Here is a 15,688-nt window from a genome sequence, read left to right on the forward strand (position 1 = left end):
AGGACCTGTTTGTGATACTGACAGAGTGAAACCTACATGCTAAAATTTCTAGTTTGGTCCCCTGTCTCACACCAAGCAGAGAGGCATAAAGTCACAAAGCAAATCATATTTCCAGAGGGATTCAGAGAACTGCCAATTTGCTGTACTGAAAGTTCAGACTGAAACTTTTTTCTCTCATTGTAGTGATAATTATGAATTTGGAATTCCATCGCAACAGTATATAATTAAAATTCCACTGTTTTTCCCAGCCTAATAGCATGTGTGACAAGGGTATGCTATTTAGTGAAAACACATTCCTAATTCAGAGCACTGGGGATTAGAATATTTTTTTATTAATATCAGAGTTGACCTAAGGGGAATAATGAAGAAAATCACTCACAATCCCAATGGGGTGATAATCACACTGGTGAAAGAGACTGGGAATTTGTCCATGCTAATATTGCCCATTGACTGCACTGAATGCAAGAGGGACAAGAGGTTCATAATGATTTGCACATACATAACTAAATGGGGAAAAAAATAAACTCATGATTTCATTGGGCCTAATCACAGTATAGTGGCCATTGAATAATGTTGACCAGGCACCATGCAAAGATTTTCAAATAATACAATTATCCATGTTAAGACATTCCTCACATGGCCTAAGACAGCGAGTATTACATAAAGGCCTAGCTAACCTTCCTCCTCCAATTAACAGTACATGTCATAAATCACCTTAGACGGCATTACTTCTCAGGCTTCTCATTGGGGATGTCAATTAAGCAAAATGGTAGTTCGGGGTGGGGGCGGTGGGGGGGGCAACATCCTTGACAACAACCTTGCCCACCCCCTCCACAGCCCTCCTAAATGGGGACTGAGTTTCCTCACTCTTGCAAGCACATGGCCCCTCTTACATAGCCACTGGCCCCAGCCTGCTCCCTCCCACCCATTTCAAGTGGTCTTGATTCACCATTGTGTAGGCACGCTCCTTTACAACACCTCCAGACCATGAGATCTGGCAACCTGGACCCGGTCTGGAGCCAGGGGTCTAGATCTGGACACAGCTGTGCTGGCAAGAGTAACAGAAGAGTCACCACAGACTTTAGCCAGTGAGCCCAATGAGTTTCTCATCCATTTTAATGTTCAGTTCCCTGATTAACAGCTACTTACCATAGATAATTCTTTGAAGAAAAAATAAAGTTTGGGAGAAGGAACACACCTAAAACCACTCACTAAGTTTCCCATGTGTAATATCCCATTATTAGGAATTATGGAAATTCCCATCTTTTCTACATGGCTGTGTTGTTTCTTTATGCCTTCTTTAATTATCATGAAATACTTATTTAAAGTTTACAAACATGAATATGTATCACATGGTAATGTCAATAGGGAAAGTCCACAGTGATTATAAAGGGATGATTTTAGTTTGGCTGTTAGTGTCAGAAGGAAGGAAACAGACTACAGCCTCTATAAAAAACTGCTGAAGCTATCCAAAAGATATAGAGTAGAAATGGTTTGCTGAATGTTGTCAGCAGTAACATGTTTGCTTACATTGTGAACAAAACTAAAGAGGTAAGATTTCATGAGGTTTTTCAGCATTCAAATTTTACAAATTACTTTGTAGTTTCCAAAATTAAGTATAAGAAAATTACATTATATATTGAGTATACATAAAGAATGTTTGCTTCATAAAAATGTATAGTTTGAATAAACATGAGCTTGTTTTTTTCTGTGTACAAGGTCAATCTTTCTGTCATCTGACCATCATGTCTGAAGGAAACATCACCACTGTGAAGAACTTTATAATTGTAGGTTTTCCTGGACTTCACACCAACTATTACGGCATTGTATCTGCCATTATGTTCCTTGTTTATATGTGCATCTTGATAGGAAATGGAATATTTCTTAAATTATTTTCCAGTGAAAAATGTCTTAGAAAACCAATGTATTATATCATCTTAAATCTAGTTGTATGTGATGTACTATTCAGCACTACCACATTACCAAAGATTATTGCTAGGTATTGGTTCAATGATGGAGGCATCTCGTTTTTAGGCTGCTTTATTCAGATGTATTTTGTGCATTATTTAAGTTCAGTTAACTCATTTGTACTAGGCATAATGGCATTTGATAGATATGTAGCAGTCTGCAATCCACTCAGGTATACTAGTATTGTCAAAGACTCCACTATCTTTATTTTATGTATAATAGCCTGGCTGTTGGCTGAGCCATGTGTCTTAATGATGGTAATTAGGACATACCCTCTTCCTTACTGTAGTGCTAACACAATTATCAATTGTTACTGTGATCATGTATCTATCACAAAACTTGCATGCACTGACCGAACCCCCTATGGTTTTCCAGCATTTGTTTTTGCGATGGTTGTGTTGCTTTGCCCTTTGGCTTTTATTTTGTTTTCCTATAGCGCTATTATTTTGGCCATCCTTCGAATCTCAACTCCTCATGGACGGCTGAAGACTCTGTCCACCTGCAGCTCTCAGCTGATCATAATTGCCCTCTTCTTTCTACCCAGGTGTTTTAATTATTTATCTCCTTACATTGGTATCACCTTCAGTCCTGACATACAAATACTAGTTATTCTGTTATACAGCCTGCTGCCACCCATGATCAATCCACTCATCTACTGTATAAGGACCAAAGAAGTGAAAAAAATCTTAAGCAAGAATTTAGCCAGTTCATTTTTGTTTCAATTTGTTAAACAAAAGGTGCATATATCTACTATATGCAATTGATTCTTGATAACACCTATACTGTAAGAAGAAAATTATCAATTATTTTATTATTTGTAACCTTGTCAGCCAGTTAGCCCACAGACAGAACAACTGAACTCTTTCAATGCTTCAGTTGTTGTGTTCAGTGGAGGGGGTCAGAATTCCACTGATGGCCTATATTAATTTTTTTCATTTTATTTAGTGCCAATCATGGACAGACTAATCAATTCCATGGTAAAATAAGACTGTGTTGTTCATTTACTGCAGAATTCATGGGACTTGGTGTAACGTCGGCCCGAGTGCCACAGGGCGCAGAACAGGACACACAGACTTCCTTGATTTAGTGAGACGTTTAATAAGACAAAACATTGATGACACTTGTGGCACTGACACATAACGACGAACAGTGTTGCCAGGAACAATGACATCTAACAGTAACAATGCCTACACATATACAATAACAGAAGCAGAAACAGTAACAATGACCAACCAAGAGGCACATACAGGTGGGGGTTTAAATAGACAGACAAACAACCCCTGCACAGGTGTGTGCCATCACGGAGGGTGTGGCTACAAACAATGGTGAAACCCCCTGCACGCCGCAGGCCATACCACGTGACTCGTGGGGGGGGAGTGTTCTGTGACACTTGGCCATGCCATGATTTGTTAATGTACTATTATACAGGTAGACACACTATAGATCAGTTGAGTGAATGTCTGTAATTAGAACATACAGAGGTCCAAGTTCATTCTTTCAATTATTTAGGGTGAACCTAACTTTAGTGGGTACAGAAAAAGATTGTTTAAGAACTTGGATAAATAAGATGACTAAAAATCCTTTTAATTTTTGCCAGTTCACCCTTTAAATCATCTAGAAAACACCTTTTTGCATTTTCTTTTGCATACATAATTTGTCATATATTCATTCTACTGTGCAGCTAGTCAGACAAGGCATGTTTTTGACGTTCCACTATAGTAAGTGACTCATAGGAAGGACAAAGAACATTATAAACTGATTTAATGACAGTGTCTCTGACTGTGTGGCATTCTGAGATTCTGCTCAAACAAGTCATCTTCTTCTGTGTAATCCTACTATTGCAGTTGCAATAGTAGGATTACTGCAGCCATACTTGCCATTAACACCATGTTAAATCTAGCAGTATGTATTATGAATTTGGCCCAAGGTGTCAACAGCAGATGTGAGGCCTTGGAGTTGTTGGAGTCGAGTGCTGTAACATGTGCTAGATAGTAGTACTCAGGAGAAGCAGTATACCAAGGGCATGCACGTTTAGAGCAATCTGTGACAATGAAGGACAACAGATCAAACTTTAACAGTCTTAGAAACATGAGGCGCTTAAATAATAGAAATGTTGCATATGTTGAGTAAACAGGGAACAGACCAACCCATAAAGGGGGAGAGTAAAGAGCTGGGATTATGTACCTATGGCAACTAGCAGGCAGGCTGGGCTGCTTGTGGCATGTGGCCCTAAGCAATGCATCAGATGGTATTTACCTCAGAGGTAGAGAAGGGGATTCCCTTACCTTGGTTTTTAAGGCTGACTCTGGTCCAGTTTGAGATGGACTGAAGATGTGATTTAGAGGTATAATAGGTACAAAGACACCATGCTACAATGGGATGGCAAGGTGAGTCAAGTTCTGGGACATGGGGCTGTGGAGACCATAAATGTCTGCTGAAGGGTCTGAGTTCTGGGGTAGACAGTAGCGGGGTACCCAGAGTCCTGGGGTAGACAGTAGAGGGGTACCCAGAGTGCTGGGGTAGACAGTAGAGGGGTACCCAGAGTGCTGGGGTAGACAGTAGAGGGGTACCCAGAGTCCTGGGGTAGACAGTGGGGAGTCTGCTGCCACACTGCATAGCTCAGCCAGTGGAGGCAGCAAATAGATGCATCAGGAAGACACTGCTGGGTGCCAGAGAAGAGCATCTGGTCAGGTGTTTAGTGTTGACTTCTGTATTAAGTTTAAACAAAGTGAACACACATTTAGCACAAGCGGTACTAAAACAATAAAAGAAAAGAGAAGCATTTAGTGATAAACATATGAGAAGGTTAGCTAAGACAAAGGAGTTTCAGGGCCATTCCATAAAATTAGGATTTTTATAGATTAATATATTTGATTGATTTCATGAAGATTGCTGTAATCTTTCATTCAGTATTTGATGCATTGATAAGTTTTTATATGCATGTTTGGGCATTTTTTGTTCTGTGTATACTTTGCATTTACATCACCACAAGAAGTAGTGCTGAAATATTAGGAAAGCTTTTCAGTGATATGAACGTTTAGGATGCTTTCATTTAGCATCCACAGAAAAAAACATCTTTGACTTATACACTCTTTACACTCTTCTTCACTTAGACATTTCACACTGAATTCTGAATGGTGAATTACTATTTAACGTCAAAAACAATTGACTTATCACAGAATTAAAATCAAAACAATTGGTAGAACAGAAAAACTATTTGTTTTAGGTTTTAAAATTGTAATTATAGCCAGCTATCTCCATGGGTTCATACAAACAAAGGTCTGGGTAAATAGCATTTGTGGCCCATCATCACAGGTCCACCATTTGCAGTCTACTGTATATCCACTGTGGAATAACAGGGCACTATTTTTGATCAGAATATGGTGTAAGAAACATATGTATTTAAGTATATTTAAACCAAATGTGATGCTCTACAGTCAACTCATGGATAGACCTTCCACCAGGCAATCCTGACAAGACCTCTGCCACAATTCGTACTCTGATGCCAGGGTTGTAATACCGGCATACCAGCAAGATTTGTTGAGTGTGGTAATCAAATCACATTGGTAGTTATACAATTTAATAAAATTTTATGTATGTGTAGTTATAATTGTATTGTTATAATTGGTTTAACACTGGTGATTATAGTGACATTAATGTAGGTTAATATCACCAGATGAAAGATGAGAACTTTTCTCATTGTTGGCAACCAGGTAGTGTGAGATTCACTACTAGTTGATGTCTCCTTGGTAAATGTCTGCTAAATAAACTTAATGAATAACCTGGGCTTGGATCAACTTCTCTATCTCAGAAGGGTTCTTCAAAAGGCAATAGGTAGTGGGATGGTGCATTGCTATTTTTTATGTATTATACAGTGAGTGCTGATAGTTGGTATAATTTAATCATTTAACAGATTAACCATTGTCAGAGGCACAGGCAATGTGTACAGATTAAAATGAGCAAAGATCCATCTTAGATGTAAAGGGACTAGGTGCAAATTTATGAGTGGAAAAAGAGTAGATCTGAGGTAGGAGTTTGAAAATTGCAAATGCCTTTTTGGCAGATCTGTTCAGGAGTCTTACTGCCTGTGGGAAGAAAGTATTCATGAGTCTAGTGGACTTGCATTTGGATGCTCAGTATGTTGATGGCAAGACAACCAAATCAAACACTGGAGTATTCTTTATGATTCAATGCAGTGGTTTCTTGTCTGAGAGGAACCAGTTGCCATAGCAGTAATGCTACAAGCCAGAATGCTCTTAATTATGCTTTTGAGCTTTTTTTACTAAGAAGGAAATGTTGAAGAATCTTGAGAGACTGTGTGTAAGTACTGCTTATGTGCAGGGAGATGTGAAGCACTTCTAATGTCCTGCTAATGTCTACAGTCATCACTTTTGTCTTACTGACATTCAGAGATAGATTTTTTTTTTACTTGCACCAGGCCTCCAACTGCCTCTTCTCTGTCAAGTATGCCAACAGCTGAGACTCTTTTGTCTCTCACAACCAGAGGTCATCCTCCACAGAATACAGACTGAATGCCATAGATTCTAATTATGCTCACCTGTGGAATATAAGGACTCATTACCTCTGCTACTTATAATTAGTGTTTCCTCAGTATTATTCTGGTTATCTTGGTAGTCAGTAAAAAAAAAAAAAAAATACACCTTCCTGGGTATTTTACTTTGATCTGGCAGGAACAAACATCCTTGTATATCCTGCCAGACTGTGTGCTAGGAATAACCCTGTCCTGTCCAAACAATCACTGATTAATATACTGGGCTGCTCAATGAAGGGTGATGCCTGCAGCACTTACTAACCTGTATCCGGTCCTTGAGCTGGTCAGGGTATGAGTGATTATGACATTAAAGCCCTAAGCTGAGCTTTGAAAACTCTCACAAACAGTAATGTGTCACATGATAATAGGGGAGGTCCAGAGTAGGTATAACTGATGATTTCACTTTTGCCGACAGTGTCTTCCAGAAGAGGGTAGACTGCACCTAAAAGATGAGTTGAAACTACCCAACAAATGGCACCTTTTGTTCCTTTAAAGTTTTAATATGCAGCATGTTTCTGAAAACTATACAAGCAAGGTAGAGCTCCAAGTTATATGCTTTACTGACAAAGATTATAATTGAATGGGTGTACATTTTAAAATCACCTGTCAAATGTTTATTTGGAATGGTTTTTTTTTCCCCTCATACAATATTTTTATTTAAATTGTAAAATACACACACCTACTGTCTATTTGCGATATCCAACAATATCTTGCAATCTTTGCAATATCTAAGATCTCCTTTATAAAATGTCCAAACTTCAATAAGTCTATGTTCTTCTTCTCACAAACATTATTGCTTGTTTAAGTTATTATTATTATTATTATTATTAATATTTTGCATCAGTTCTCAGCAAATCAGTGCCTCCACCTGACCATGCCTGAAGGAAACATCACCACTCTGAAGAATTTTACAATTGTAGGTTTTCCTGGACTTCACCATAACTACTACGGCCTTGTATCTGCTGTCATGTTCATTGTTTATATGTGCATCTTGGTAGGGAATGGAACATTTCTTACATTATTTGCATGGGAAAAAAGTCTTCAAAAACCCATGTATTATATCATCATAAATCTTTCTGTGTGTGATGTACTATTTAGCACTACCACCATACCAAAGATTATAACAAAGTATTGGTTCAATGATGGCAGCATCTCATTCTTAGGTTACTTTATTCAGATGCATTTTGTGCACTATACAGGTTCAGTTATTGCATTTGTGCTAGGAATAATGGCCTTTGATAGATACATAGCAGTCTGCAATCCACTCAGGTATGCTATTATTGTCAAAGACTCCACTGTTTTTATTTTATGTATCATAGCTTGGTTGCTGGCAGTGCCATGTATCTTAGTGATGGTAATCAGAGCATATCCTCTTCCTTACTGTAGTACTAACACAATCATCCATTGCTACTGTGATCATGTATCCATCACAAGGCTTGCTTGCACTGACAGGACGCCCTATGGCCTTGCAGCTTTAATTTCATCTATGTTTGTGTTGCTTGTACCTTTGGTTTTTATTTTGTTTTCCTATGGCTCTATTGTTAAGGTTGACCTTCGAATCTCAACCAATCAAGGGTGGATAAAGACTCTGTCGACCTGCAGTTCCCAGCTCATCATAACTGCCCTCTTCTTTCTACCCAGGTGTTTTAATTATTTTGCCTCCTTCACTGGTCTAATGTTCAGTTCTGACATACAAATACTAGTTATTCTACTATACAGCCTGGTGCCACCCATGATCAATCCATTCATCTACTGTATAAGGACCAAAGAAGTGAAAAAAGCCTTAACCAAACATTTAGCCAGAACAATGTTAATTCAATTTCTAAAGCCAAACCTGCATGTATCTGCTATACACTGATGATTCAAGGATGCATAACTGTAAACATATTGCAAGAACTCTGGAAGTTGTAAGATGTTTTCATGTATAAGAGCAAGACGCACACTGGTAAGCCAGATTTCCAATACACTCAGAGACATTAATATTCTAGGAAACTGTTTACACATCACATACTCCCCAGCCTGTCTCCACTTTACAATGGAACGCAATATCATTTGAATCAAAACACATTATTTGCATTCAGTATGTCACTGAAAATGTCTCTATAGCCTGAATATAATGGGCAAAATGAATAATGTTTTTGTGTGGAGAGCCCAGGAAAATTTAACAATTTGCTTCATCAGTGAGCAATTATATATTTCTTTATATTTTATGTCTAAATTTTAGGATTTTTTTGTCAAACCCTGAATTTTAACAAATGATTGTTCTGCTAATAATATGTGTCTTCACAGTTGGTATCACAGGACACTTCAGGACTAATGAAATATATCAACAGCAAGTGAATATGAGTAGATTAGGGCTAATATTTCTTATTGTCAGTAATTACTGATGGCTTTGTTATATATTTATTTTGACCTCACCCTGCAGGGGTGAAGCAGGTCACACTCTCTGTATCAGTTGGCATGAGAAGCCAGTGGAAGCATTGGAGACAGGCGTCAGTGGACGTATGTGACAGATTCATATAAACATATTTAGTGGCGCAAAGATTGATGATGAATAAATCTGTTGTCCAATAAATATCACAATTTGGGTCCTAGCTATGCTGGCTGTACCAGTAATGACAAATGCATAGTTCACAAACTCAGGATGTGGCATTTTATAGTTTTTTGGGGTATATATCAATGTAAATGAAAATAGCATGAATAAAAATAAGATAAACATATAAAATGTCCTTTCACTTGTTATCCTTATTTTCCATATCATAAACATTTTCAATATCAAAACAATTCTGTACAAGTGCTGCCTTATTGACTTGGGCCAGACAGGCATGGGGCAGTATTCAAAGTACAACCTCTTCTAAATCTGCTTTGACATGGAGACAGAAGCCCCTACATTATGGAAATAGTTCAGCCTATTCTTGAGCATTCTCTTTGTTAGTTTGCATAGGTTTGATGTAAGGGTATAATGTAGGTTAGCTTGAGTGCGAACAATCGCCTCGTATGAGAAAGTATAGAAAGTCAGAGTCCGATATATGACATGAAGCCATGACTAAATGACAGTAGGAAATGAATAAAAAGGAGTGAGTTTAATAAGAAACACAAAACACAAAAGAGAAGAGAATAATGGTTTGCAGGATAACAACTAAACAAGGAGGCCAAACAAGAAAACACTAACAAGGTTTCATACGTGTGACTATAAATGGAAGTAAAACAAAGAATGAAGGAGCCTAATAGATTAACATTAGTAACAATGGGAGCTTTTGCTTGAACACAGATGAAACACAAATAGACATTACCTAAATAAATGAAGAACACAGAAATGCAAACCAGGCCAAGACAAAGGAAGGGAATCCATAATTACATAAGCACAACCAAAAGAGAGACGTTGCAATGGGTCAATCAATACCTAGTATGTTGAATTCGGCATTTTTGGTTTTGACACTGAAAGTACTATAATGAAGTTGAAATTGGGCTGTGGTGCAATTATCTGACACAAAATATTTTTTGTGTGTGTAAAAAAATATACAGCGCAATTTTTACAGGTGGTATGATATAATGTTTATTATATTACTTAGAATGTTTATTATATTATTTATTATGTTAGAAAAATATCAAAACTCAAAGGTATCCCAGAACAAACAAGATGCTGACAATATTGTCGCTGCTTCAGCGACACTGTAACCTCAAAAAATGTATTTTGGTCATAGTATAGTGTTAACACATGCAAAATTTCCAACAATCAATTTTATTTACTAATTTTACAGAATCATTGTAGAAAACATAAGGCATTATTTTTTAATGTCGTGATACATTCTCTTTTGGCCTCAATTAGCCTCAGTTTATTTTGGTATAAATTCAACAAGAGGAGGGTTACTTCAGTGCTTTCCACAGCTGGCTGTTTTTCTGCCCATATTGAGCTCATTTTCACTATTTGTCATCGCTATTGAGAGAAGTATTAGAAAACCAACAGATTTGATCTTTTTGCTTCCTGAGTGCCCCTGAGGGAACACCACCACTTTTTGTTTAGTTGACTAAACAGGAGGGCAGGGAACAAAGACACACGTCAGATCATACATCAAGCATAGTTGGCCTTTCTTGTCTTCGATGTGCATTTATAAACTGACGCTTTAGAGTTGTTCTCACATGGGTACCACTAGTGTGGCCACAGCTTTCATACTTACAGCTACTCTCTAGCATACACTGAGGCAAGGAAGCATTGCTTTCTATAACTTCTAATTTATGTTAATTATGGGGGAATACATGTAATGGGTTTTAAGTGGTATTTACAAAGAAAAAATAAAAATATTTTTGCTATAATCAGTTGGCTAGTTTGCTTTTTACATGAAGTCAAACCTTAATAGATTATTAATTCTGCAATTGCATTATATGATTTATATGCATTATATGAACTTGCTTTTCGATTTGACTTAATCTTTAGTTGTGTTTAATTGGTTATGTAATATCTATGTTTTATAATAATGTAATAATTAGTTATATTATCAAAACATGATACAATCTTCCGTTTCCCTTTTAAAATTGCAGTGAGTGTTTTAACAGGTGGTTTTGGAACATTTTGAAAGTCATGGACCACTTTACAAATTCCACGACAATTACAGAATTCTTCCTCCTTGGATTTCCAGGACTCCTTCCAGAATATTACACAGCAGTTGGAACCCTTCTCCTCTTCATTTATCTCACACTTGTAGGGGGAAACATTTTCATTATTGCATTTGTGTCTTATGAAAAGAGCCCACGTGTAGCCCCCAGCTTATTATCATATGTCTTTACTATCTGCCCAGGTGTACTGCTTATGTTACCGATTTAACAGTTCAAATGAATGTCGATATTCGCATTATAGTGAGCATGTGGTATAGTCTGTTTCCCCCTCTTGTCAATCCAATAATATTCTGTTTCCAAACCAAACAAATTAGAGAATCTTTAATAATGAAAATAAGAAAAATTAGTCTCAGTCAACTGAAAGCACCATTAAGATGAAAATAAAATGCTTTCAGTTCACCACTGCAGTGGACATAAGATATATACTTGCAGGTATTTTATTTTTTTTTTAGAATTTTTCTTTTTTTAATATGCAATTATTGTTCTGACTGTTAATATATAAGATTTTGTCCAGTCAGTAAATATGGAATATAATGTAATCATGTAATATGTTTTCATTTGTGTACATTTCCATTACACATAAATATTTTCAATATTTCTATTATTAAATGTGCTAATATGTCAATATGCTAATATATCGATATTTCAATGTTACTGTAGATGAAAATTTTAAAAAATGTTTTAAATTTAAAAAATATCTTCTAATCAAAATAAGTGTACTGAATCAAATTTTGATCCAATAAGACACATCAGCCTTCTTAGACTTGGCCTGGAATTGCTTCTCAAGACTTGGAAATTTTTACAGCTGCCCAGTGTAATGGTGAGTGGTGAGGAGGCAGACGCATGTGCGGAGAAGAGCGAGATTTATTGTAGGCAAATCCAAAATCAGAGTTGTTATAACGGTCCAAGGTCACAGAGCCTATTTGGAGGATATATTATCAAATGAACAAAACACACGAAGGCAAACAGGGGAAGCAGGCTATAACAAAGGCTAGGAAACGCAAATTCTAGGATAAACACAAAGGCACGGTTTACAAACTTAATACATACATATATGGGCTTTCAATAACATTCACCAAACACAGAAACGCAACCATTCGAATAAACATAAACACGCGGATTCAAAGACACGCCTATGTAAACAAATAAACAATGAACAGCCAAGACCACAATGCAGGGTTTAAATACATGAACTAAACGAGAGACAGGTGTGGAAAATCAAATGACAGAAAACTAAACTATGGCATGGAACTAAAATACACACGACAGGGAAAACATGGAACATGGAACCTGGGAGAGACTAATCGTGACACCCAGTTAGAACTGGGATGAAATGAGTATTCAAATCCCAGCTAAAATAAATATCAAAGACTGCTACAACACAGTTTAAATAATACAAAATTGGTGGAGTAAATGATTTCACTGTGCTAGGGTTACCTCTTCTAATTAGTAATGCATTTGATTAAAAGAATCTTAGATGCAAAGCACTGTGTTGCTGCTTGATGGGGTAGGGTTACTGACTAGATAATAGGATCGATTTCAGTTATTACAGGAAGTGACCAAACATATCCATGATCCTGGAATTGTTTCTGACATGCTGTGTTGTAATGTCTTCAGCAGTCTGTAATGATAAATATATTTATGTAGAATCCAGGTCAAGGCCCTAATGAGAATGCCAAGGCAACAGTGGCAAGGGAAAACTCCCTGAAAGCATGAGAAAGAAACCTTGAGAGGAACTAAGGTGCAGGCAAATTGCACTGATGCATTGGTTTTAGCACCTGGAAGAGTGGCCAGCTGTTCTGGGTTAGCTCATGCATGATTCTCCGATGGTGGTAGTTGATGCCATGACCTCCCCTGACTCACACTGCCCATGAACAGTGACCCACAAAGCCAACAGATAAGAAACCATCAGCATTACTGTTCTAAGTGCCAGCCTGGTTGCCTCACCTGGAAACAGTTATCTTGAAGAGACAGACACCAGCAACACATGCAATAGAATATTTTCGTCTATCTATATAATACTGTCTGAAGGAGGCTCAACCATATGGCTGAATGTCTAAACTTTCCATGGATCATTTTTCACAGTTAGCAAACGATTGATTTTGATCTGTTGATTCTGTGTGAGTCATCACGATGCCTTGCTGTAAACCAGCCAATCAGAGCAGGGCTTATCGATCATACATGAGCCCACCAAAGAAATTTTAAATACATATCATGTATTATTCTAGGACCAAATCACAGAGTTGCAAATAGGCATGTAAAATCACACCTGTGCATTTTTTTGCCCTGACCAAAAGCACATACCTTCTATGTAGACATCAGAGAACAATTCAAAATGCTGAAAAATGCCTTACAGGGCATCTTTAAAGCCTATAATTTGTAGTTTGCACAAGTATTGTACTTAATTAAATCACTTAATCTGTAAAAAAGTCAGTATGTACAATCTTATTAGTCTTCTAGATTGTGCCCAAAATCCTCTATTCCTCCCTGAAGTAAAAGCATGAATATGTATCACGCTACGATTTCAACAGAGGACGTCATTGATAGGTATAAAGAGGTGTTATATAGACCGCATGCTACCACTAAAGGAAGACTTGAAGCTCAATAGACAATGGCTCTGTTGTTGGAAATAATTGTGTTGTAGCATGTTCATTGCAGTTAGGAACTAGATTGGAGAGGTATGTGATGTGATTTGTTTTCAAATTTCAAGTGATTTGCCTAATTAACAAACTTTATTTATTTATTTATTTAGAATGAGGTACATTTTACCATCAAAATCCTTGCTTATAAAATGGTAGGCCTAGTTTCCTGGACACAAATTAAGCCTAGTCTTTGCAGACTCCTGTTTCTTGACAGTCCTTTTTAGTCTAGATTTGAGCTATTCCTGTTCAGAGGTATTTTCCTTATTGAAATACATTTTTGTGTGTGTGAAATAGAAACATTTATTTCTTCTTTTTGGAATCAGTTTTATGATCTATATTATATGAATGCAAAAGTTGTCAAATTGAAATAATATGCATTTTTATAAAATATATACAAGTCCCTAATTTATTTTAAATTAATTCTTTCTGTGCATCAGGCTTCAACAACTGTTCTTCCCTCTTGACCATCATGCCTGAAGGAAATATTACCTCTGTGAAGAATTTTATCATTGCAGGTTTTCCTGGACTTCACCCTAACTACTATGGCCTTGTAGCTACAGTTATGTTTCTTGTTTATGTGTGCATCTTGGCAGGGAATGGATTATTTCTAATCTTGCTTGCAAGAGAAAAGAGTCTTCAAAAACCCATGTATTTTATAATTATGAATCTTTCTGTGTGTGATGTATTATTTAGTACCACTACTTTACCAAAGATTATTGCAAGGTATTGGTTTAATGATGGAAGCATCTCATTTTTAGGTTGCTTTATTCAAATGTATTTTGTGCATTATTTTGCTTTAGTTAATGGACTTGTGCTGGGAGTAATGGCATTCGATAGATATGTGGCAGTCTGCAGTCCCCTCCAGTATACGAATATTGTGAAAGACTCAACCATCTTTATCTTATGTGCCACAGCCTGGTTGTTGGCACAGTCTTGTGTTTTAATGATGGTAATTAGGGCATATCCTCTTCCTTACTGTAGTGCTAACACAATTATCAATTGCTACTGTGATCATGTATCTATCACAAAACTTGCATGCACTGACAGAACCCCTTATGGTTTTCCAGCATTTGTTTTTGCTATGATTGTGTTGCTTTTCCCGTTGCCTTTCATTTTGTTCTCATATGGTGCTATTATTTTGGCCGTTCTTCGAATCTCATCCACTCATGGGCGGCTGAAGACTCTGTCCACCTGCAGCTCTCAGCTGATCATAATTGTCCTTTTCTTTTTTCCCAGGTTTTTTAATTATTTGGTCCCATATATTGGAGTCAGCTTCAGTGCAGACATGCAAATACTAGTTATTCTCTTGTACAGCCTGCTGCCTCCTTTAGTTAATCCACTTATTTACTGTATACGAACAAAAGAAGTGAAAGAAACCTTAAGCAGGAGTTTTGCCAAATCAACATTTCTTCAATATATGAAACAAAAAGTACATGTAAGTACTATATGTTCTGAGTTATGAAAGTTTCTATAATGTTAAATATCCTTTTCTTTCCTTATGATATTAAAGGCACTTTTAACTGCTGTGGCAAATTTGAGATTTTACTGCATCATTCCTGAGTAAATGTAATTATATTTATATCTCATCTCACAAATTCAGGGCAGAACCTAAGCATCCATTTTATATATGACAATGTAAGTGTATGCTGTATGCATTTAGCTTTTCTAAAGTGGTAGTTTTGACAAGACAGAAATAATTACACCAACCAGATGTTTGTATATGTCAGTGCATGTGTCATCCAGCAAGACGTACATTTCTATTCATTATTATTACTTTTGTATGTTGTTGTAATGTTGAGCGGTAAGAAAGCGGACACGTGCAGAGAAGAGCAAGATTTATTGTGTGCAAATCCAAAATCAGAGTTGGTATTACAGTCCAGGGTCATAGAGCCAACATGGAGAGCATGGGGAT

At 36.9% G+C, this 15,688-nt stretch overlaps 3 protein-coding genes across 3 annotated transcripts; all 3 read left to right on the plus strand.

The window, feature by feature from the left end:
- The first annotated feature begins 1,434 nt into the window (after positions 1-1,434).
- Positions 1,435-2,732, plus strand: LOC113568981 (olfactory receptor 2AT4-like). The gene is made up of 2 exons (XM_035534099.2): positions 1,435-1,551; positions 1,720-2,732. Exon 2 carries the CDS (start codon positions 1,746-1,748, stop codon positions 2,730-2,732), a length of 987 nt encoding a protein of 328 aa, XP_035389992.1. The 5' UTR covers positions 1,435-1,551; positions 1,720-1,745.
- A 4,662-nt stretch (positions 2,733-7,394) lies between these two features.
- On the plus strand, positions 7,395-8,378 carry LOC118242554 (olfactory receptor 2AT4-like). Its single transcript, XM_035534330.2, has one exon. The coding sequence runs from the start codon at positions 7,395-7,397 to the stop codon at positions 8,376-8,378; it is 984 nt and encodes a 327-aa protein (XP_035390223.2).
- A 5,349-nt stretch (positions 8,379-13,727) lies between these two features.
- On the plus strand, positions 13,728-15,291 carry LOC113569300 (olfactory receptor 2AT4-like). The gene is made up of 2 exons (XM_026997345.3): positions 13,728-13,812; positions 14,214-15,291. Exon 2 carries the CDS (start codon positions 14,246-14,248, stop codon positions 15,236-15,238), a length of 993 nt encoding a protein of 330 aa, XP_026853146.2. The 5' UTR covers positions 13,728-13,812; positions 14,214-14,245; the 3' UTR covers positions 15,239-15,291.
- The last annotated feature ends 397 nt before the right edge of the window (positions 15,292-15,688 follow it).

The sequence above is a fragment of the Electrophorus electricus genome, chromosome 17, assembly GCF_041902795.1.
Source record: "Electrophorus electricus isolate QZ-2024a chromosome 17, ASM4190279v1, whole genome shotgun sequence".
Taxonomy (NCBI): domain Eukaryota; kingdom Metazoa; phylum Chordata; class Actinopteri; order Gymnotiformes; family Gymnotidae; genus Electrophorus; species Electrophorus electricus.

Bases quoted from the DNA above. Each gene is read 5' to 3' on its own strand.
- LOC113568981 (XM_035534099.2), top strand. From the start codon at position 1,746: ATGTCTGAAGGAAACATCACCACTGTGAAGAACTTTATAATTGTAGGT.
- LOC118242554 (XM_035534330.2), top strand. From the start codon at position 7,395: ATGCCTGAAGGAAACATCACCACTCTGAAGAATTTTACAATTGTAGGT.
- LOC113569300 (XM_026997345.3), top strand. From the start codon at position 14,246: ATGCCTGAAGGAAATATTACCTCTGTGAAGAATTTTATCATTGCAGGT.